The following is a 23,323-nucleotide window of genomic DNA, read 5'->3' on the forward strand; positions in this document are numbered from 1 at the left end:
TTTCTTTTTAGTGAAAGTTTACACAGCAGATTAGACTCCCATTTAACAATCTCTACACAAATTGTCAGTGACATCAGCTACATTTTTCATACTGTGTCAACACTCATTATTTCCGTTCTGGTTGTTTTGTTTGGATATGTTTATTTGACTTGGACCCAAGACTTTCTAATGCCAAAGCCTTGCTTCCTTCTCAGGATGAGAAACTGAGGCTTCTGGGAACTTCTGAGAAAGTGAGGCAAGTAACTTTGTATGTGGTTATATACTAGTGTTTGTATATAAGGGAAAAATCCAACCCCGAGGGTGTTAAATAAATTCTGACTCATGACCTTATGTGTCACAGACGTGGTGTCTTCTTGGCTATATATAACATTTGTGAAAGCAGATTGCTTGACCTTTCTTTCACAGCACCACTGAGGGCTGGTTCAAATTGCCAGCTTTCAGATTTGTAAGACCTTCTATCTTGAGTTCACTCCGACTTGTGGAGACCGTCCTGTGGGTCTGCAAAGCTCCACCTTTCTTCCAAGGAGAGGCTGGCAGTTCAAACCACTAACCTTCTGGTTAGTAGACCAACACATAGCACACTATGCCCCAAGGGTTTGTAAACCATTTATACTACTTATAGACCTATTAATGTTCACAGGTGCTGCAAATCGTGTGTGAGATGGTATCCAGCCCCACCTGGGCTATTTCTATCCTTACTCAAGCTCTTCCCTGCATGCTTCAGGGAGAGAGGGGACTCTCACCTTTCCTTCAGAAATAGCTTTCAGGGATCCAGCTTTGATTTCCCCCAGGGAGCTGGAAGCCCCTCCACCATCACCATTCACCAAAAATATAAAGGTGTGAATTAAGTGCCAGAGACTATGAGGGCTGGGGGTGAGTGCTGGAGTGGATATTCCCGAGACTCTGCCCTGAACCCCGTGTGTCAGTTTCCACCTTTCTTTCTATAAACCCAGTTGCCTGAGCTCACTGAGGCTCAGGCCTCTGGCCCACTGGGCTGGCTTGTATCCACTTCCTTTTTGGCCTCAGTACCTTGGCCAGGCTAGTGGTTAAGGCCTTCCTGAATTAATGGGGAAAATCCTTTTTCAGGAAGTTGGGGAAGCCACAGTCATTAATAAAGGGGATTAGATACCAGAACAGGTCCTGACAGCTGAGAGGAAAGGACGTCCTTCTTGGGTATATATCCCTGTTTGGTCGTCTGAAGGAACCTCTTCCCTCAACAAAGAATACGCAAATAAAACTCAAGTCATAGGAAATGTGTGACTCCATTTTAATAAATCAAAGTCTGGAATCCAAGGCCTCACATCATTCCTCAAAAAAAACAAAAACAAAAACAAAACAAAAACAAACAAAACCCCAACAAACCTCCATTCAAAAGAGATATGCATTTAACTGCAAACAGATTCACTCCTCTACACATCTAGTCTCATGTATCCCGAAGGTTGTATGTTGACTGAGGGAAGGTGAGTGAGGAGAGCGAGGGCCAACTAAGCTTCTAAGATAAATACAGTTGACGATGGCATGAGAGCGGGCCAGACGTTTTCAACTGGAACGCTGTATCCATGATGTGGCTACAAAATGTATCTCTCTGCGTTTTTATCACAGTAACCTGAAATACAGGAGAGGAAAGCTGTTAGGAGCTGGACCACAGGCTCAGGGTTTAATGTCACTGTTTTGTTTATGGTCGAGTCAGAACTAACCCATAGCTGATCCTCCAGCAGGTTTTCAAGAGACAGTTATTCACATGGAAGATTGCCCATCTGTTCCCCAACCCCCTGAGAAACCGGTGGATTTGAATCATGTGCCGTGGAATTGCAGAATAGCTTCTCGTCACCAGGCCACCCGCGCTCCATTACTATGTAGGTAACGAGTATCATGATGCCCTCACACGCCACGGGTCTCAGGGTAAACAGCGCTCACCAGCTGGTGGGGCACGCCTGCACCCACTCACCGTTGTGAACGATCATCCTGTACTGTCTGCTCAGACACAGCTCCTCCTGCCGCTGCCTCACGATTCTCTGTATATCTTGGGGCAGCCCGTAGGGGTTCCGGGCAAACACGAAGGAGTAGCTGTCAGCACAGGTGCCATCGAGGTTCAGCAGGCGGCAGGAGTACTGCACAGCGTACGTGTCGTAGTCTGTGTCGATGATCCAGTGGTCATCATCTGCAAGCCAGGGAGTCACAGTGTTCAAGAAGGCTCTGATGGCCCGGGGAACTTGCTACCAGGCATGAGGAACCCCCTGAAACTGGTTTCATTTCACTGAAAGCTTGGAGCTACAGAGAATTTGGACAGCTTTTGCAAAACTGGGAAAATGAAAGAGGATAGCTTTCAGGATTTCCTTTATTGAAAGGAAAGGTCTCATTCACGTTGTCAATGATTCTCTTTCACTATAGTGATAATGAGATCACATCTTTCCACAGAATCAAGAGAATATGGATCCATTAAAACGGCAGTGTGTGTCTTTCTCCGGCCATCTTGGCCATCTATCATCCAGGAGTATCTATGTATTTCACAGGTAGGGTCTGAGGGCCACCAACTTACTACTCATCTTCAGGACCTATTGTTAGCAATGATCTGGATCAGTTAGTGGCCACCTCTCACTCATCCTCAGAGACAACACTCACCCTGCTTCTCAACCCACTGGAGGTCACACTCAGATGCTCTGCTCACTCCATCCAAATGCCCACCCATTACTCCACTCACTTCTCTGTGCTGGCAAAAGTAGTCATTTTTGCTTTGGAATATCATGTGATATTCCAGCCTTCAATATTCCATCCTTCAGATATTGTGTCCTCAAGCTTGTACTCCTCACCCCTCTCCTGAACTCTTGGATAGTTTCGATTCTATTTATTCTCCAAGGGTGAGCCATAAGCCATGAGGAACAAGTATAAGTGAAGGCAATAAAAGCGAGTGACAGAGGCCAGATGGAAAAGAATATTAATAAGAATGTCTGCGAGAGATTTATCAGAGAGAAACAATAATGCGATGGTTTATCCAAATGTCCCACTTTGGGTTAAAATACCACCTTTCTATTTAATCCAACATTCCTTATGGAATGTAACCATGCCTAAGACTTTCTGAGCACCTACTTATGCACCAAAGAACCCTGATGGTATAGTAGCATGTTATATGCTGGATTGCTTACAGAAAGGTCAGGGATTTGAATCCATCAGCTGTTCCATAGGGGAAAGACTGGCTGTCTTTTCCTATAAATATCTGCAGCCTTGGAAATCTGATGGAGGGTCATGATGAGTCAGAATTAAGTCACCAAACAGCACTGGGTATGGATTTTTTTTTCTTCAATATTTTCCAGTCACTGTGTAGATACTTGTCCTATTTTCTCATTTATTTCTCACATCAAATGTGCTCACTACTGTTTTACAGATAAGAAAACAGAGGCAGAGGGAAACAAGATACCTTACAAAGGATCAAGAAGACCGAGGCAGAACTGAATTGAGTGCAGGGTGTCTGACTCCAGAGCCCACAGACTTAACCTGAACTCTGCATTGCCTCCAGGCATTAAGTAGGCTGGAGTTGGTGGAGCAAGGCACAAGAAACAAGAAGCGATTGTGCCTCATTCCACACCAACATCCTGCAAGCAAAGATGCTGCCTGCCTTTGTGGTATGTTCCAAGCTGGAGAGAGGCAGAGGTGCCTGGATCTCAGAGTTAGGGAGTATGTGGGGGGGGGGGGGCTCTTCAATGCTTGCTCTAAAGACTGCTTCTCTGAGAGGCCCTGGGAGAGAGTTTGCCCCCCTGGAAGAGTTGCTGGAGCAAGTAGGGCCTCCATAGGAGGGGTGGTGGAGCCTTCTCTGTTGCTCTCTGTATACATCTAGTAGGAAGATGAAGAATGAGACATGCCTGTACCCCAGGCTTTCCCAGGGTGAGCGTGTGAGGGGAAGGGCTCTGGAAGGATATATGACTACTCAGCAGTCACCACACAGTTAGTTACTCAGCAGACCAGCCAGGAACAGAAGCCAGGGGACGCCCGCTGGGCCTGGCCCTGACCACCAGCTCCTCATTGGCTCCTGGGCATCTGGGTGGAACCCCCATCATTGTGGAATAAAGTCATTTCTTCCCTGGTTTGGAGGATCACTGTGCCAGGCCCAGGCGCCCCAGGAGCCTGCCACACAGACACGAAACCCTCTCTTTGAAACACTGTTCCAATTCATGATCCAGGCAGCTAGAAGCAAATCTAAAACTGCATGTCTTTTTTCCCCCTAAATTGTTGCCAGAATGTAAACTCTGATGTAGGAAATGAATAATTTTAAGTGCCTGGCTTTAGAAAAATTGACTAGTGTTCTTGACTTCAAAAGAAGGCCTGAGCAGGTTTGGCTTATCTCCAGGCTCCTTATAGCTAAATGGATCAAAGATGAACTTAGGTTGCAACAATCTTTCAACAGACTCTTCTAAGAGTGTTTGCAACAAATATTATAAATGATAAATGTTTATCTGAGAAATATTAAATGCTAGGATGAGTTAGGTTCTCTAACCTCTTCACTTCTAGCAGGAGAACAGTGTCCATCTACAGAACCTGATACCCCTGAACATTTACCAACAAGTAATTTCAGGAAGTAGAGTTGGGACGCTGAAGGCTGGGCCATATGACTGAGGGCCCTGACTCCTCCATCATACGAGACAATGTAGGTATGTCTTCATGGCACTCACACTAGTTCAAGGATTCTAATTGACAGCCCAAACTTCAAAGAAAACATTTAGGAAGAGGAAGCTATCTCTAGTGACCTGGTTCAGCTGAAGAACCATGGCTCACTGCTGTGGGCCTGGAACGTGCTGTTTCCCACCCAGACACGTCCCCCAGCTGTCTAAATGTAGAGACCAGATGAGGTGTGGTTCTCAGGTCTAATGGTTCAGCTGAGCCAGCCATCCAGTGGATTTGAATCAACTTTGGACTAATCTTCAAAACAATCCAACAGGCCCTAGTTAATGTGAATGGAGTCTGAGTTCTTAAAATCTAAGTGATCCAGAAAAAGAGGTCTTCGAGTTGAATTACACAGACCAGTGGTTTTCCCACTTCTTTGTGCAGACGACTCACTCAAGCAACATACTGTCACTGAAGACTATAGGGTCTCATCTCCTCAGTTAAGTCAGAGTTTGGATCCAGAACTCTACATTCTTGAAAAGCTCTGTAGGGGACAAAGATGTAGATAATCCAAGAGCCTTGACTTTGGGAAATACTTAGCCACGCAGGGCAGAGATCCTTCATCAGAAACCTGTATCTTGGAGGTGGAAAAAATGGAATATCTTTGGGTCCTAGAATTCTAGGAGGGCCCCAAACAACGATGATCATAGCTAATATACATATATAGATTGCTCATTATACTAAGCATCTGAATGCATTATCTTAATTAAGTCCACCCAACAATCATATGAAACAGTCACTGTTTATCCTAATTTCACAGCTAAGGAAATTGATCAGAAAGCCTAGTTGACAGTGAAATCTGTATTCAGCTACGATCACCTGATAGCTCAGTCCTTAACCCCTTGTGTTGTTCTGCTGGCTGCTAGCCAAATTAGGAAAGGAGGAGGCTTATAGAAGCTTTCCCAGGACTAGAATAGAAAGCTACATCAGAACCTTTTGCTGTTGCTCTGTACCATAGAATTGGAACCGACCCACAGCGGACCCTCTGGTGGGTTTTCAGAAGCAGTAATTACACAGGAGGAGATTGCCCATCCTTCTCCCATGGCGCAGCTGGGGGACCTAACTGCATGCACAGCTTCTTGCCACTAGTTCCACCAGAGCTCCTTACATCAGAAACTGTTAACACTGAAATTTAACATTCACCTGTAGAGATTTCTTATATTTAGTTTTTAGTAACTTAAAAATAAATGCAGTAGAGTAGAGCAAGATGAAGTGAATGAATGCTCTCATTTATTCTTTGTCATGAATTGGACTGCGTCTCTCCATCTACATGCCTACTTGGCTAGGCTGATATTCAGTGTAATATGATTATCCTATGTGTCATAAGTCTTCATTTCTGTGATGGTAATGAGGCAGGGCTAGAGGCAGTTATGTAGTGATGTAGACATCCCTACAATGAGATCAGAGAGATGACCAGCCAATCAATTGTGAGAGGATTAAGGTTTGAGCGGAACATCCTTAATCTCACCATAGCCCTGAGCTGATATAAGGGGGAGTTTTCCTGGGGTGTGGCCTGCATCCCCCTTTTTTGAAAGATGAGGGAGAACTGAGCAGAAGCAGGGAGACCACACTAAGAAAGAAGGTCAGGAAAAGAGCCTATATTTATAGACTCTGGTTCCTGCTGGGAAACTTCTTGACACAAGGGATGGCCAAAACATAAGCTCTCCAGGGAACACTGGTCATACAGATGCTGAAGTAGCCAAGTGCCCTGCTCCAGAAATGACAGAAAGCTTTTCCTTATAGCCAACACCTTGAGTTTATACTTCTATGCTTCCAGCCTCCTACAATGTGAAAGAATAAACGTCTGTTTGCTAAAACCTCTCAGGTGTGGTATCTCTGTTAGGGGCACACTAGGTAAACAAGACATTCCCCCAGCAACTAACCCATTGAAAGATGAATAATAATTAAAAAAAAAACAAAACACCAAAAACAAAAAAAAAAAACCCAACCAGACTGAGATTTCCGAACTCTGGATGGCAGCTTATACATTAGAGAGTTGGAATGAGTACAGAAGTGAGGGAGAGGAAGAATAGGATGGTACAGAAACTGGACTGGGAGAACCTATCTGCTAATATCATAATACTTATCAAAGTAGTTTTGCAATAGGGCTGCGGAATGCCCCCAAAAGAGAACACAAAGAGAGCTAATCTGAGGAAACTCAAGTCACTTTTTTAAGGAAGTGGAGATTCACAAGCCAAAGGTGCAAAGGGAGACCACGGCACTACAACAGTGCAGAGGCCCAAGACTGATGGACGCTAGGGCGGGAGGGAACTTCAAGGGAAACAGGGAGAAGGGCATATTCCAAACAGATCAGCAACACAAGGAAAGAACTGGCTCAAAGAAAGCCTGTGCAGGGGTGCCTATGAACAAAAAACATAAGCGAGCCCCCCACTTTCACAAGAGCAAAGTTGAGCCTTACTTACCACTTGGGTCAGCTAACTCCCAGGACCCACATATGTATATTGAATTCCAGAGATCAAACATTCATAACTCATATATCAGAACTGAAAATCTATAATAATAAAAATGTTCTCTAGTGGTTTTTGTAATTACTTGCTATGCATCAAAGAGCTGGACAGTGACTAAGGATGACAGAAGGAGAATTGATGCCTTTGAGGTGTGGTGCTGGAGAAGAGCCTTGAACATACCATGACAGTCAAGAAAACAAAAAGGTCTATCTTGGAGAGGGTGGAACCAAATTTCTCCTTGGAGGCTAAGATTTCTCACACACTTTGGGCATGTGGCCAGGAGGGACCAATCCTTGGAGAAGGACATCATGCTTGGAAGGGTGGAGAGACAGTTCCAGAGAGGAAGATCCTGGATGAGATGGATTAACTAGGGCAATGGGGGTAGGTGTATTGGAGTCAGTGAGGCTGGCTCAGGGCAGGACAGGCTTCAGAGTTGCTGTACATAGGGTCACTATGAGTTGCAGGCAACTTGACGGCACATAACAACAACAACAACAGTGGTTTTCAGGAGAAGATATCAATCTCACTGCTGATTGGTCCTTCCTGACTCAGAATCGCCCTGTGGGGAGGAGGAGAAAAGCTAGCTGTTCCTGGTGGCTCCCTGGGCTGTGAGACTTTGAGGAGACAGGCCACTACATCTTGGTCCCTCAGAGTGACTGGTAGGGACAGGCCCGAACCTTCTGACTGGCAGACAGGTGGTTGGCTACTGTCTCACCAGGGCAGCCAATCAAGAAATATTCCTGCAAAAATCAGAATGCAAAATTTAAAATGAGAGTTTTGATTGTGGATCCGAGCAAGCTATAATTGCTAACCACCTCAATCTCTTCTCCATCTAATATTGTGCTGCCAATGGGCCCAGTGGTGAGAATCATTGTCTTCTGGATGATGAATTTTAATCCATATTGAAGACTACAGTCCTTGATCTTTTGCAGCAAGTGCTTCTTCAGTTTCAGCAAGCAAGGTTGTATCATCTATATATCATAGGTTATTAATGAATCTTCCTCCAATTGTGATGCCACGCTCCTCCTTATAAAGCCCTGTTTCCCAAATGATCTGTTCTGCACACAGATTAAAAGGTTTGAGTACAGAATGCATCCTTGACGCACTCCTTTCCTGATTTTGAACCTTGCTCTGTTCTGAAGACTGCTTCTTGGTCCAAGCATAGGTTTCAGATAAGCATAATCAAGTGTTCTGAGATCCCCATATTTCCTCAAGGTTAGCCACAATTTGTTATGATCCACACAGTCAAATGCCTTTGCATAGTCAATGAAACACAAATAGACATTCGTTTGGTACTCTCTTTTTTTGCCAAGATCCATCGGCAATGATATCTCTAGTGCACGACCTGTTCTAAACCCAGCCTGTATTTCTGGCAGTTCTCTGTCAACGTACTGTTCAAGTCTTTTCTGGATAATCTTCAGGTGGATTTTGCTAGTGTGTGATATTAGTGTTACTGTTTGATAATTTCTATACTCTGTCAGGTCACTTTTTCTGGAATGGGAATAAATATGGATCTCTTCCAGTCAGTTGGCCATGTAGTTGTCCTCCAGATTTCTTAGCACAACTTGGTGAGCACATGCAGGGCAGCATCTGTTTGCTGAAATACGGCAATTGGTAACCCATCAATTCCTGGGGCTTTATTTTTTGCCAAGTCCTTCAGAGCAGCCTGCAATTCCTCCTTCATCACCATTGCCTCTTGCTCATATGTTGCCTCTTGAAATTCCTCTGTATCAGCCAATTCTTATTGGTACAATGACTCTGTATACTCCTTCCATCTGCTTTTAATGCTTCTTGAAATAATTCAACATTCTGTCCATGGCATCCTTAAGCATTGCAATTTGTGGCTTGAATTTATTCTTTCGTTCTTTTAGCTTAAGTAACGCTGAGCAAGTTTGGCCCTTTTGATTTTCTGACTCCAGCTCCTTGCACAGTTCATTATATTTTGTCTTGTTTTACTGAGCAGCCCTTTAAAATCTTCTGATCAGCTCCATAACTTCTTGATTTCTTCCCTTTGCTTTGGCTTCTCACCACTTTAGTACAATATTCAGAGTCTCTTCTGACATCTATTTTGCTCTTTTCTTCTTCCTTCTTAGTAATGACTTTTTGCATTCTTCATGAACGATATTCTTGATATCTTCCCATAGCTTATCTGGTCTTCGTTCATTAGTGTTCATGGCCTCAAACCTATGCCTGAGTTGGTTTTTAAATTCATAGGAGATAGACTCAGGGTCAAATTTTTATTCCTGTGGATATTATTTAACCTTCTTTAGTTTGAATTTGAACTTGCACATGAGCAGTAAATCACTGACTGTACAGAATTCTATGAGCTCAGAATTCTATCATTCTATGTCCAGCCTCATTTCTGTCACTAAGTCCGTATTTTCTGACTACTGATCCTTCTATGAGCAGTTGATCCTTCTTCCTGATTCCCAACTTTTGCATTCCAGTTACCCATTATTATTAAAGCATCTTGATTACAAAAGTTAATAAAAAATCATCTATTTCCTCCTTTTTGGCTCTGGTTGTAGGCACATAAATTTGAACGATAGTGGTATTAACAGGTCTTCCTTGTATGTGTATGGATATTATCCTGTCACTCACAGTGCTGTATTTCAAGATGGAACCAGAAATGGCCTTTTAAACTATGAAAGCCACCCCATTTTTCCTCACCTTTTCATTTCCAGCATAATAGATTATATGACTGTGGGACTCAAAATGTCCGATGCCAATCCATCTTTTTGTGTTCTGTTTCTTTCTTTACAATGTCCAGTTTTCCTACATTCATGCTTCTCACATTTCAGGTACCAATTGTTAATTTCTTCTTACAACTGTTTCTCCTTTGTGTTTCCAAATTTGAGGGCTCAACTTCAGTTGCCATATCTGTTAGTTTACTCTAAGTGTGCTCTGCTGTACATAGGTTTTCAAAGGCCAGTTATATTTCAGAAGTGGATGGCAAATCCTTCTTCCTAGTCTGTCTTAATTTGGATGTTCACTGTTAGAAGAGCATCTGACAGGCAAGTATTTTTACCTAGCAGGTGAAAGACACTTCCCTTACAGAAATAACCAATACATTCACTGCCCACCCACCCCGAGCACATGTGACTTGTCTCTACCCTTTCCCTGCTACCTCCCCATTCCTTGCACAATTGGCTACCTGGTCAAACCCTCCCTTCCCCAGCCACCTCTCAATATGATCACCAGTCACTTCTGTGATGCCTTGCACTACACACTGCTACTGGTTTCTCATGCTATTGTCCATCTCTTGTTTAGGAGGACTAAGGCCTTAAATGCAAAAAACAATAGCGAATATAATACTCAGTGGAGAAAGACTGAGAGTCTTCCCTTTGACGAAAGGAACAAAACAAAGATGACTATTATCACCATTCTTATTCAATATTCTACAAGAGAACAAATAGGTCTGTCCTGGAGGGAGTGAAACCAGTTTGTTCCCTGGAGGCAAGGATTTTGAAGGTCCATCTCACATACTTGGAGAAGGACATCACGCTTGGAAGGGTATAGGGTCAGTGCAGAAGAGGAGGGCCCTAGATGAGATAGACTGACACAGTGACCCCAATTGGGTCAGGGGTGTCAGAGACAGTGAGGTTGGCTCAGGAAAGGACAAGGTTCAGAGGCATTGATCATAGGGTCACAATGGGTCAACTCGAAGGCACAATAATAACAAGAGATCCTAGCCAGGGTAATAAGGCAAGAAAAAGAAGTGAGAGGCACCTAAATTGTAACAGAAGAAGGAAATTCATTTCTATTTACAAATGAAAAGATCTTACATATTCCACAAGGGAGTCCTGGTGGCTTAATCCATAGGGGCTTGTGCTGCTAACCCAGAGGCAGTACTGTTGGATGTTCAAATCCACCCATAGCTTCTCAGGAGAAAAATGGGCAGTATCCTCTCAAGTGACTTATAGCATCTGAAAACCCAGTAGAGGGTCAGCTGTGTGACAGTCAGTTCCCACTCTAGGGCAATGAATGAAGTATTCCATATGAAAATTGCAGAAACTAACAGGAAAATTGAGACATGTACACATTTAATTTATAAAAATAAGTAGAGTTCCTGTTCCCTAAGAAAAACTACTCCAAAAAAAGAAATCAAGAAAACAATATTATTATTATTAATCAAGAAAATAACAATATTATTTACAACTGTTATTGTTGTGTACCATCAACTTGGATTTATAATAGCCTTCCAAATAAAAAAGATACCTAGGAATTAATTGAACCATGGGCACAGGAGATGTATACAATGAAAACTACAAAACACTACTACTACAAAAAAAAATAATTAAAAAAACCCAACAACACTACTACAAGAGACTAAATAAGACCTATGCCCTCTCCTACCCCAAAATGTAAAGACTTCCTGTCTGCACGGAGTGGAAGATTTTCATATAGTGAAAACATTGATTCTACCTAAAGTGATCTACAGGTATGATGCAATCTTGTTCAAATCCCAACATCTTCTGCTGACACTACTGAGCAACTGTGTATAGAAAGGAAAGAAATCCTGAATAGTCAAAGCAATAGCAAAAACAAAACCAAACCCAACCGGAACAAACAAACAAACTGAATAATGCAGGCAGCCTTACATCCCCAGTGTCGAAACAGTCACTGTAGTCAAAACAGCAATGTCAAATACAGTCACTGTAGTCAAAATAGCCGGGTAATGATAGAAACATAGACTGGTACAATTGAGAATTCAGAACTAAACCCTACAGACTAATGATTTTCAGTAAGTGCCAGAGGCCGTTCAGTAGGGTAGAAACCACTTCTTTAATAAATAAAGCTGGCAAAACTGGATATCCACCAGCAGAAAATTAAACAGCGCCCATACTTCACACCATACACAAAACTAACTAAAAATGGATAGAAGGCCTACATGTCAACCTAAAACAATAACATTTCTGTAGGAAGAGTATGGGAGTTAATCTTTTCTAGAAACAAGATAACAATAAATGCATGAATAAAAGATGACAAAATAGGACTTCATATAAAACTCTGTTCATCAAAAGATTTCATTAGAAGAGTAAATAGATAATATTTAAACTGGGAGGGAATCTTCAGAAACAATTTATCTAAGTGTCTAATTTCTAAAATATATAGAACATTGCAATGACCCAACAACAACAACAGACACCCCAATCACAGAACAGGCAAAGGAAATAAACAGAGCCTTTACCAAAAAAGTGAAGCCAAGAAGCCAATAAACATACGAAATGATGTTCGCAACCACTGCTGTTGTTATGTGCCCTTGGGCTGGATCCGACTCACAGCTGACTCTCCAGCAGATTTTCAGAGGCTATTTAATCACACAAGAGGAGATTACCCAGACTTTCCCCTTGGATCAGTTGGTGGATTTGAACTGCCTGCCTATGGGATTGTAGCACAACTTCATATCGCTAGGCCACCAGAGCTCCCCAGAGACTGTATTATCTCTAATCAGCCCTTGTTGTTATGTGCTGTTGTGTTGACTACGACTCATAGTGACTCCATAAACATTGGCCCTAAACTCTGCCTTGTCCTGAGCCAATCTTACTGTCTCCAACACACCTGCCTCCATTGTTACAGTCACTGTGTCAATCCATCTCATCCAGAGTCCTCCTTCCCTGTGCTGACCTTCCACCCTTCCAAACGTGATGTCCTTCTCCAAGGACTGGTCCCTCCTGGCAACATGCCCAACGTATGTGAGATGAAGAGTCAAAATCCTTGCCTCCAAGGAACAATCTGGCTTTACCCTTTCCAGGACAGACCTGCTTGTTCTCTAGGCAGTCCATGGTAGAGATGTACAACTCAACACTGTAATGAGATACCATCTTACTTTGGCTAAGAATAGTACTGATAAAAGAAAAACGAAAATCAACTAAACAAAACCTACATAATAATGTTAGCAAGCATGTGGGGAGATTGGTGCTCTTAGCCATTGCTGGTAGGACAACAAAATGGTACCACCACTATGGAAAACAGGAGGGCACTTTCTCAAAACAGTAGAAATGGAACTGCCCTATGAGGTATCACTTCTTCCCTTAGGTATATAATAAACCTTTGTTTATTGCTGTTTTATTCACAACAGGAAATAAATGTAAACAACCTAACTGCTCATCTACAAACTAGGGCATATTACGATACACACATACAATGAACCATTGTTGTTGATATGTATTGTAGAGTCAGATCCGGGGAGTGGTGGACTTATAGCTGACACTTCACTGGGTTTTCAGAAGCTTTAAATCTCATGGGAGGAGACTGTTCATCTCTTTCCTGAAGAGCAGCTGGTGGATTCAAACCATGCACCTTTAGGTTGGCAGTGCAACTCCTTAACACCAAGCGACCAGAGCTCCCTGAACACATCTATAGAAACAATGACATAAGCAACTAACCTTCAAAGCTGGTTTTCTGTATTTGAAAGCTTAGGACCATAGTCTCGTGGGATAACTAAGTCAACCAGTATTAACAGTTCCTAAAAATCATGATCTGCATCCTGGTGAATAGCATCTGAGGGTCTTAAAAACTTGCAAGTAGTCATTTAAGATAAAACTAGGGGTCTCTACTTGCTAGAAGCAAAACAATAAGGTAACCAAAGCTCAAAGAAGAACGATGTCCACACAAGCAATACACTTATCTATCCTGAGACCAGAAGAAGAGGATGGTACCTTTCCACCATTACTGACCATTCAGACCAGGGTCGTGAGTGGAAAATAAAACAGGCCAAATAAATGCAACGGTGGAGAACAGAGGACTCCCTGGGATTATCATTGAATCCAAGACCAAGCCTATGCCCTAAGAGCATCTTTTAGTGAAATAGTAGTGTGGCACAGAGAATAAACAAGTAGTACCTGTAAGATCAGTGCTTTACTTAAAAATCATCTGTATCAAAGCATAAGGTCAACAATTTCTCAAAAGCAAAGGGGTCAGGGAAACGAGAGTACTGGAAATAGAGCAGACAGAAAATAGAGAATGTTTGCACACGTGTAATAAATGCCAACTAAAGTCAGTTAACAATATGTACAGAGATTTTTTACATGGGAGTTTAACTTGCTATGTCCACTTTCACCACTCAATAATGTATTATTAAAAAGAAATAGAATACGAGTATTTGGTCCTGAACTATTTTCCCTGCATAAGTGTATTTTTAAACATAGCCATGTGGTGAGTTGCAGACTGATGTGGAAAAGGAGAGACTGAGAAGACGTGGGCCACTTGAATGACCTTCCAATCTTCCTGACCAGATTGATGTCCAAGACTGAAGTCAAAGCAGAAATAAATTTGCACAAATAACTCCAAGTGGACTTTATAAAAGTCTTAAAAACAACATTTAAACACAGGAAGGTTGACTCACAAAGTCATATCGTTTGTGGGATACTCGGAAAACACAAGTCTAGTTCATGACCTTTTAAATCCCCTGGCCAATGAGCTGTCACTCACTAAAAGCCAAGAAACCAAACCAGTGAATCTATTCTGACTCTTGGAAACCCTGTGTCAGGGAAGCACAGTGCTCCACAGGATTTTCAATAGCTGGTTTTTCAGAAGTGGAGCAACTTTCTTCTGAGGGACCTGTGGGTGTCCTGGAACCATCAATATTTCAGTTCTCGGCCACACACCTTAACTGTGTGCACCACCCAGGGACTACGTACTGCTAATTGGCTAATAAGCTAGTCACTTCTCGGAGGTAAATGAACATGATGGTCTCCCTGGATTCTCCCAACCCCAGTTCAGAATAGGAAGCTATTAATTCATGACAGGGGAAGTAACCTAACATCAATAATATTAAATTCTTACAGATGACTTATGCTTCACACAATGTTCAAAGTGCATTTTGCATGTTAATGCATTTCATCTTTATAGCACAAAGCCATGAGGCTCCGATCTTTGAGGAAATTGAGGCATAGAGAGGCTAAGGCACACAGACCCCAAGATCACACAGACAGAGGTTAAGTTAGGATTTGAAAGTCCAATAACACTGCCAAATTTATTTTCTAAAAAGTAACCAAAGAAGGAATTTATCCTAGAGCCCTCCATATCATGGCTATTTCACTTAATACTTGCAACAAGTGTTTGAGTAGGTTTTGCCCTAAAATCAAATCCTTGCTAGAATCCCAGTACACAGGAGGTAAAAAGCAGAGTGCATCTGTTTTGGTGAGGGAGAGAGGAGGAAGAAAGGGGCTAACTCAACCTCCTTTCTCGGTCCTCCCCACCTTACCCCCAAAGGGGGTATTGTCAAAGTCCGTCAGGAAACACCTGCCACATTATCCTAGAACCCCACATTATTAATTCTTTCAGAAATTCAGTACTCTAGTGTTAATTTTTTCCATTCAATTATCTTGGGGGGGGAAGTATTTCTTTTACCCAAACAGTTTTAAGAAGTTTGAATAATCTGAAATAACAGTTATTACTTCTAAGGATAAAAGTACAGCATCTTGGAGTAAAGACACTAATTGTGCAATGTAAATCAACACTGAAAAGACAGATACACAATTTGATTTCACATATATCTATGTGTAAAGGAAATTGTTGAGTGTGTGCCATGTGTAGTAATGGGTCAGAGCAAAGGACACTTGAGAGGCTCTCTGGATTATACTGCAAAGGACAGTTCAGGCAGGACTGTGCTGAAGGTCTGAACACGTCAACAGTTCCTTCTCTGCTGTTCCGGCCTGGCCTGGCTTTTCAGGCCTCTAACTTTCGACATTGGCTCTCAAACGTTTGTGCATGACCTTGGGCAAATCACTGCCTTTTCCTGGCCTCGGTTTGCTGTATCTGTATAGAAAACCTCCTTCACTGAATCAGCGCTCTATCTTAGCGATTCCACGATATGTCTGTCTCCCCTGGCCTGCATTACTCTCTAGCTACCAAGTAGACAGCGATTATAAAACTTTGGAGAAATGGGGAAAAGACATTGAAAGAAGCTGTGTTTTTTGTGAGTAGGTTAAATTTTAGGATTCTCTTCAGAGTGTCCTCTCAGCCTCCCCTCCCTCTGAGCTGTAGGGTTTTGGAGAAAGGGGAAAGGTCACTGCCACGTAGCTGGACTCTGAGCAGCAGTGGCCGTCCCCACGTACAATGCTCTCTACATGCCTGGATGGGAGTTGCCAGCCTTCGGTCCAAAGAGATGTACCAACTGCAAACCTGTTTATGCAGCGATGTGGGTTAGTCTTAGGGAACAGGAGAGAGAGTCTGGCACAACGCTAGGGAGGGAAACTATTTTAAAGGCAGCGAACTAAGAACCCTAAACATTCTTTTGGACTTGAGCCACCTTTTTGAGCTCACTCTAGCTTAGCTACCTGCTAATCCCATTCCTTTTACCAGAGTGGGTTTTAAGAGCTCCTGCCCCTTACTTACATGTGCAGGCAATTCTTCCCCAGGGTGCCCCCCAGGAAAAGCAACTCCGGGGTTTGGCCAGGCTTGCTCCCCCCCACCCACACACAGTGTCACTGATTTGACTACTCACTTCCTTTCTGGAGGAAGGATGCTACGCCCCAGTACTTCATCTTGAACTTGGCAGGGTCCTCGGTGTCTGTAAAGGTGCCCACCATGTCTGCGCACACGTCCCAGTTGCTGCAAAAGTCAAGGCGGTCCTAAGCCAGGTACAGGTTCCTCACATCTCACACTCCCCCTACTAACACCCCCCACCCCCCTTTCTAATCCTTGACCCTTCCTCCCTCCCTTCTTCCCAAGCCAGGATCTGGAGCTCAATCAGGAGCCAGGAGTCTCCCCAAGGTTACTGACTTCAAAAGGCGGACCCGGCCCTTGGCAGTGGCGCTCATCTGCCCATTCTCGTCCACGGAGAACTCAGCGATGATGTTGTCCTGAAGAAAGAGGCCCTCAGGGTCCTTCTTAGCCATGGCGTACCAAGTGCCGGCGAACTGCGCAAGAGAGAAGAGGAAGGTTTTGGTGACCAGACGAGCGGATCAGGGCTGGGGGGCGTCAGGAGCCACTGGACCAGAGACCTACGCGCGCCTTGTCGAAGTTCTCCTTCACTCGGAAGTTGCTCACGATGCAGTCGCGATCCGCCCGACCGCTGCCCAGAGCCGCCAGCAGCACGAGTGCCCACATCCACTCCATCCTGCCCAGGAGACCGCCCTGCGGAAAATGCGCGGCCGTGAGCCCCGCAGCCCCCCCGGCCCGGCCCGCGGCCTTCCCCGTCCCCCCCCCCCCCAGCCCCGAGGCCCCGCGCGGTCGGTGCTCACCACCAGGAGACGCGCGGAGAGCGGGCGGCGTGTACGCGCGCGTGGAGCGAGGAGAGGCCAGCGCGCCGCCCGCGCTGTGCGCACGCTTTATAGCTCCGGGGGGTGGGCGCTTTCGTAACGCGCGGGGTGAAAGACCGACGGCGGAGGCCAGGGGAGGGGGCGCGACGCGCCTGCCAGCACTTGCATAATGCGCCCTGACTCCCCGCCGCCCGGGTACGGGGCGGGGTCCCGGGCGGGTCTCACCTCCAGTGCCTGGGGGAGCCGCGCGCAGGGTGGCCTCGGCGGGGCCATAACTCACCAGCGGCGAGTGGCGGGGCCAAGCCCTGGCTCAGTTATGGGCACTTGCGCCAGTGGCCAGTAGCTGTGGCGGCCAGGCTTGGCCTCGGGCTTCAGTCACTCCTGCTGGAGCCTCGGGTTGGTCTGGCACGAAGATCGCAGACGCACGAAGCTAGAGGGAACCTACAGTACTGCCCTGGCATTAATCTCCGCCGCCCTGGTGGTGCCAAATTGGACTTTGCAACTTCTGAGGGTGAATTATGCAGTTTGGGGCTATTTCTGCCAAGTGGCCTTTTTTTATCATTATATAAATGATGTATGTTTTTCTTCTTTCAGGAGGCTTGTGGTGTTCTGCGGGTCAATATTTGTTTTTTCGTTTCAACATCTTTAGAAATGTTAAAACCCTCCCTGTTAAATATTCTCCAGAAACACAGCCCTGGTCAGCACAGGAAATATTTCAGCAGACTCAGTGGTCACCTCCTTACCCTGAGACACTTCCCTCCAACCACTTTGAAACACCCCTCCCAATTGTTTATGATGCAATTTTATTTCAAAGCCCTGTTGGAATTTTGTTTTCCAACAGTCAAGGGAAGTTGGCTAAGGTTTGGACAAAGGTATTGGGGGGTTAATAGAATTCTAAAACATCCAAGGTCAATTAAGTCAGAACACTGTGAATAGTTGGGGAACAGTGTTTTGTGTAAGCAGTGCCCCAATTTACTGGCCCACATACACATTTCTCTTTCCATTCAAAGTTAGAGTTCAGTGAGCCTGATCAAAGCAGGCAGAAGATGCAGGTTTTGAGAATGAGAATAAGAAAGAGGCAAAGAAAGAGCTTTCCTTAAGATTCCTTCCATACAGTGTCAGTTGTGTTTCCGTGGTTCAACTTGGAAAGCAAATTAATCCAACCATGGCCAACTTGTGGCAGCCGCGTGGTATATCGGATTGGAACCGTGTTTCATAGGGAAAACCCCAAGGGTTGGGTTTTTAGAAATATATCCTGGGGCCCTTCCTCTGAGGTAACTCTGGTGGGCTCAAACTATTAACATTTTGGTCAGCAGTCAAGACCTAGGGATTTAAAATTGAAAAGAACAGAGATGAACTTGGGCCATTTCCAATTCAGGCAGATCTGAAATACAGGAGGTGTGGGAAGAGAAAGGTGGTGGCCAGACAGGAATAAAAAGTTGATTGGTCCTGAGACTCAATCCTTTGCAGGATATTGGGGTTATTTCTGAGCCTTTTGGAAAAAACCAAACAAAACCTGTTGCTTCACTTAACTGTTTCTGTACCTTTTTTGGGCTAGCTGCTATTTTTTTTTTCTGCTTTCTTTTCCCACCTTCCCCTCTTTTCCCCCTCCCTACTTGAATCTCCTAAGAAGGAATTGCGCTGAAATCGAAGGTACACAGTTTAAATTCACCAGCTAGCTGCTCTGTTGGAGAAAAAAAAAAAAAGGAAAAAAAAAGTGGATGATCTCCTCCTATGCGATTTACTGCCTATGAAAACTCTCCGGAAGTTTATTGAAGGATTGGTTCTGACTCAACAGTACACAACAATTTGAATCTCTACTATCTCTGGAGTATCATCAAAGATGAACTTAACTCCTTCCTGTCCCAGGTAAAAAATGAACTGGAGACATTCTGGTGAGATTAGATTTATGTAACATCCCACATAATCTAAGTAGGTCTGCTCTAAGTATCTATTCCATGGGGGCCAGGAGTGAGGTCATACATGTGATAGATAACTGTCCTCTTTGCATGGGAAAGGACTTCACTATTACCTATCCATTATTTTGTACACTGCAGATGATTCATCGTCCAGCTTTTGCTTCGATATCACCAGTGATGAGAGGCCCTGGCTCAGCCTAATTGCCTTTGGACAGCTATTACTGGCAGAAGAGATTTCTTGATTCCCTTGGCTCTCCCAATCATTTACCCAAGAGAAAATTCTGGTGGTCCTTGCACATACCATATGCTGAATTAATCAATGTAGGACATTGATTCAAATAGGTCCCCTTTTATGATGGTTTTTGTTCAATACATCTTCATTTCTTTGTTAGGTATTTAAAAGTTGGCTTAACCACATCTCTCTCTCTCTCTCACTTAATGATGAGTCATGGACATTGGTGTTCTAGATACTAGCAAAGAAAAACAGTTTATTTTGGCATTCTCTTTCAGATTTCTTCATGATTACAAATAGGTGGATACAGGTCGACTGACATTTTTCACTTTGGTGTGAAATTATATTATATTATGTATAATTATATATAATAATATATATTATATATTTTTGTTGATTCCTGTATCATAAAAAGAACAAAACAGAAACAAAAGAACAAACAGAAAAGTTTTGGAGAAGGTACAACCAGAATATCCCTTGGAGACAAAGATGGTAAAATTTAATTTCACATATTTTGGGCATATTGCTAAGAGAGGTTTTCTTTTTGGAGAGGGACATCATGCTTGGGAAGGTGGAAGGTCAGCAAAAGAGAGGAAGACCCCTACCAGGTGGATCGACACAGTGACTGCTGCAATGGGCTCAAGTGTTTCAGAAATGTGAGGATGGCACAGGATAGGACAAGCTTCAGATCTTTTATTCATAAGGTGGCTATGAGTCTTAGTCAGCTCAACAGCACTTAACAGCAACAACAGCATGAAGCAGTTGTGCCAGAGGTGGCTAGCTGTCTTTGCATCAAAAAGTGCGTCTCTTTCCATCGTTGTTGTTATTAGGTGCCATTAAGTCCCTTATGATGCGTAGCAACCCTATGAGCCCTGTCCTTGGATTGTGGAACCAAGTAAGAAAGATGAAGTTATTGAGAGTTTCAATGCTTTCTCCATCTATCATGATGTTGCCTGTCAGTCCAGTGGTGAGAACTTTTGTTTTCTTGACATTGAGATGTAATCCATATTGAAGGTTTTATTCTCTGTTCTGCGTCAAGCTCTTCATGTTCTCCTCACTTTCAGCAGTCAGGGTTGTGTTATCTGCTTAATGTAGGTTGTTAATGAATCTTCCTCTGATCCTGATGCCATATTCCTCTTCATAGAGCCAAGCTTCTTAAATAATTTGCTCAGCATACAGATTGACTAAATATAAAAAAAGGATACAACCCTGATGCACATCTTTCTTAATTTTAAACTATGTGGTGTTCCCTTGCTCTGTTCTCACAATAGCCTTTTGGTCTAGGTATAGATTTCACACAAGCATAATCTAGTGTTCTGAGACTCCAGCTTTTCTCATTATTATCCATAATTTGTTATGGCCCATAGAGCCAAGTGCCTTTGCATAGTCAATAAAACCCAAACAGACAGTTTTCTGGTATTTAGGTTTCAGCCTGGATTCATCTGATGTCAGCAATGAAAGCCCTGGTGTCATGACTTCCTCTAAACTCTGTTTTAATTTCTGGCAGTTCTCTACGTACTGTTTTAGATGGTCCTGGATGATCAGCGGCAATATTTTGCTTGTATGTTGCATGTGGTATTAGTGATATTGTTTGGTACTTTCCGTGTTCTGTTGAATCACCTTCTGGGGAATGACAACAAATGTGGATGTCTGTCTTCCAGTCAGTCAGCCAGGCAGGTGTCCTCCAAATTTCTTGGCACAGACTGGCCTCCACTGCTTGCATAGTTGTATAACTTCTGTTGGGAAGGTGCTGTCCTGACAGTGACAGCCACATGCCCATCCCTTTGCAGGTTTAAGTGCCTAAGTTCTGCCCAATGGAGTGTGGACAGAAGTACTATTTGTCACTTCCAGACAACATTCATTAAAAAAAAATATTAATTGAATATCCCAGGCTTTCTCTTTCCCCCCATCTTCTGAGTGATGTCTACATCTGAAGTACATTTGGAAGCCAAATATTAAAAGATGATGGATTCTCCAATAGCCTGGGTTCCACTGGTGATTGATTTAATATGAATGAAAACTAGACTTTCATTGGCTTAAGATGCTACTTATAATAGAAAGTTGATGTCACTTCAATTAATAGAGCAGCAAGCAAGTTGTTAATTTCTAGGAGAGGTTGGAGGGGAAAAACCCTCCTCATTTTAATACAATTGAAAGAAGACTTGGTACCTGAATTTTATGTCTGTACCTTCAAAGCTATTGTCGTGTTGTTGTTTAAACATTTCCAATCAGCTTAATTTTACACAAACTGACATTTATTTCTGCTTCCCAACAAAGAGACCAAGAGAGAGAGAGAGGGAAAAAAACACACCAAGGACACTGAAACCACTTTATCTTCAAACTGTGTTTATAAGATGCTAAAATGGTTGAAAATGAAATCACTAGTTAGCCAATGTTTCCAGGTAGGAAGGATCAAAGTAATAATTTCAGTGAAATTTTTCAATGGTTATAAAGCTTTAGTTAATTTTATCAATTTAGTTCAAAAGATAGCATGAGAACCATTCATAACTACAATTCATAACTAGGAACACAATTCTACCCAAGAACAGGCAAGTCAGAGAAGGATAATCCTACTATATAACAAGACAAGTGTCCTGGTAGCATAGTGCACTGTGTTTTGTGCTGCTAATCAGAAGGTTGTCAGTTCAAATCCACTAGCTTCTCCTCAGGATATAAAAATGGACAGGAACCTCTCATTAAAATTTACAGTCTCAGAAATCCTATGGAGGGTCTCTATGAATCAGATATGAATTGATAGCAGTGGATTTGGATATAGATTTTTGGACATAACTGGAAGGAAAGAAGAAACAGAGGGGACAAGTGTCTACCATGGTAACTGGTAAAGTACATTCCCTATAATGGACAATCAACAGATATTTGTTGGAAAAAAAATGAATGAATGACTATTCAAGTAGTAGTTAGAAAAACCAAAGAATATTGACTATAATAGAATATGTTTTGCTTTTTAATTAGTTTTCATGAATAGGTAAGTATTAACATGTATATATATTTTGGTATTTCTACTAATTGTGTATCTATGTAATAGAAATGAGACCACATCTGGTTGATTCTGACTGATGGGGCTTCTCCAGTGGGTTTCCGAGGCTATAAATCCTTACAGAAGGAGACTGTGCCGTCTTTCTCCCTCAGAAATGCTGGTGGACCCGAACCGCCAAGCCTTCAGTTAGCAGCCCAGTGTGTAACTCACTATGCCAGTGAGGCTTCTTTCTATAAAATACGACTCATTGTCATGGATTTGGGACAGAATCACAGCTGGCACTCCACTGGTTTTCTGAGGCTGTAAATCACATGGGAGGAGAGTGCATATCTTTCTCCCGTGGAGCTGCTTTGAGTGTGGCTTTGAGTTAGCAGAGCAGCTCTCTACAGTCTATGCTACCAGGACCCTCTTCTATGTAATATAAATATCCCCCACCCCGCCCGGCTTCTGTATATTTAGAAAGGGAGGCTAGGATAAAACTGTGAGTATACCACATGCTTTTAGGAGAATTAGAAGCTGTACTATGGGTCATACAAAATAATTTGTGAGAAAGGATGCTCCAAATTGTTACCAGATGTTGATGGGGAAAATAGTATGACAAGAAACTTGGCCAATTCAATCCCTTTCTCCTGGGAGATAAACATCTAATCAGCCCTGAGTACAGTGAGATGATAAAAAGGTGTTCTAAAAGAAATTGTAATCTGAGGAAGTCTCTCCTGAGACTAAAGGTGAGCATGACACAGAAAAGTACAAGAAAAGGTGTAAGTCTCCAAAGGCTTTTTGAAGTATCAAGTCAGCATGGACCATGAGAAGGAAGACAGCTCAATTAACACCAGTTTGAG

The 23,323-nt window shown here is 43.1% G+C and overlaps 1 protein-coding gene across 1 annotated transcript; it reads right to left on the reverse strand.

Annotated features, from left to right (window-relative positions):
* Window positions 1–1,568: 1,568 nt before the first annotated feature.
* On the reverse strand, window positions 1,569–17,189 carry RBP4 (retinol binding protein 4, plasma). Its single transcript, XM_006880354.1, has 5 exons — window positions 17,079–17,189; window positions 16,854–16,990; window positions 16,576–16,682; window positions 1,949–2,161; window positions 1,569–1,606 (listed from the first exon to the last, which is right to left on the reverse strand). Exons 1-5 carry the CDS (start codon window positions 17,187–17,189, stop codon window positions 1,569–1,571), a joined length of 606 nt encoding a protein of 201 aa, XP_006880416.1.
* Between the last annotated feature and the right edge of the window lie 6,134 nt (window positions 17,190–23,323).

The sequence above is a fragment of the Elephantulus edwardii genome, unplaced genomic scaffold (assembly GCF_000299155.1).
Source record: "Elephantulus edwardii isolate Elephantulus edwardi_28Jun2011 unplaced genomic scaffold, EleEdw1.0 scaffold00007, whole genome shotgun sequence".
Lineage (NCBI taxonomy): Eukaryota > Metazoa > Chordata > Mammalia > Macroscelidea > Macroscelididae > Elephantulus > Elephantulus edwardii.

What these genes read in the sequence shown, in the direction of transcription:
- RBP4 (XM_006880354.1), bottom strand. Translation starts at nt 17,189, where the DNA reads ATGGAGTGGATGTGGGCACTCGTGCTGCTGGCGGCTCTGGGCAGCGGT. An exon ending in GGCCGGGTCCGCCTTTTGAA is followed by an intron (nt 16,683 to 16,853) that starts GTCAGTAACCTT and finishes TGACTTTTGCAG; the next exon opens with CAACTGGGACGTGTGCGCAG. An exon ending in ATCCTTCCTCCAGAAAGGAA is followed by an intron (nt 2,162 to 16,575) that starts GTGAGTAGTCAA and finishes CCTGGCTTGCAG; the next exon opens with ATGATGACCACTGGATCATC.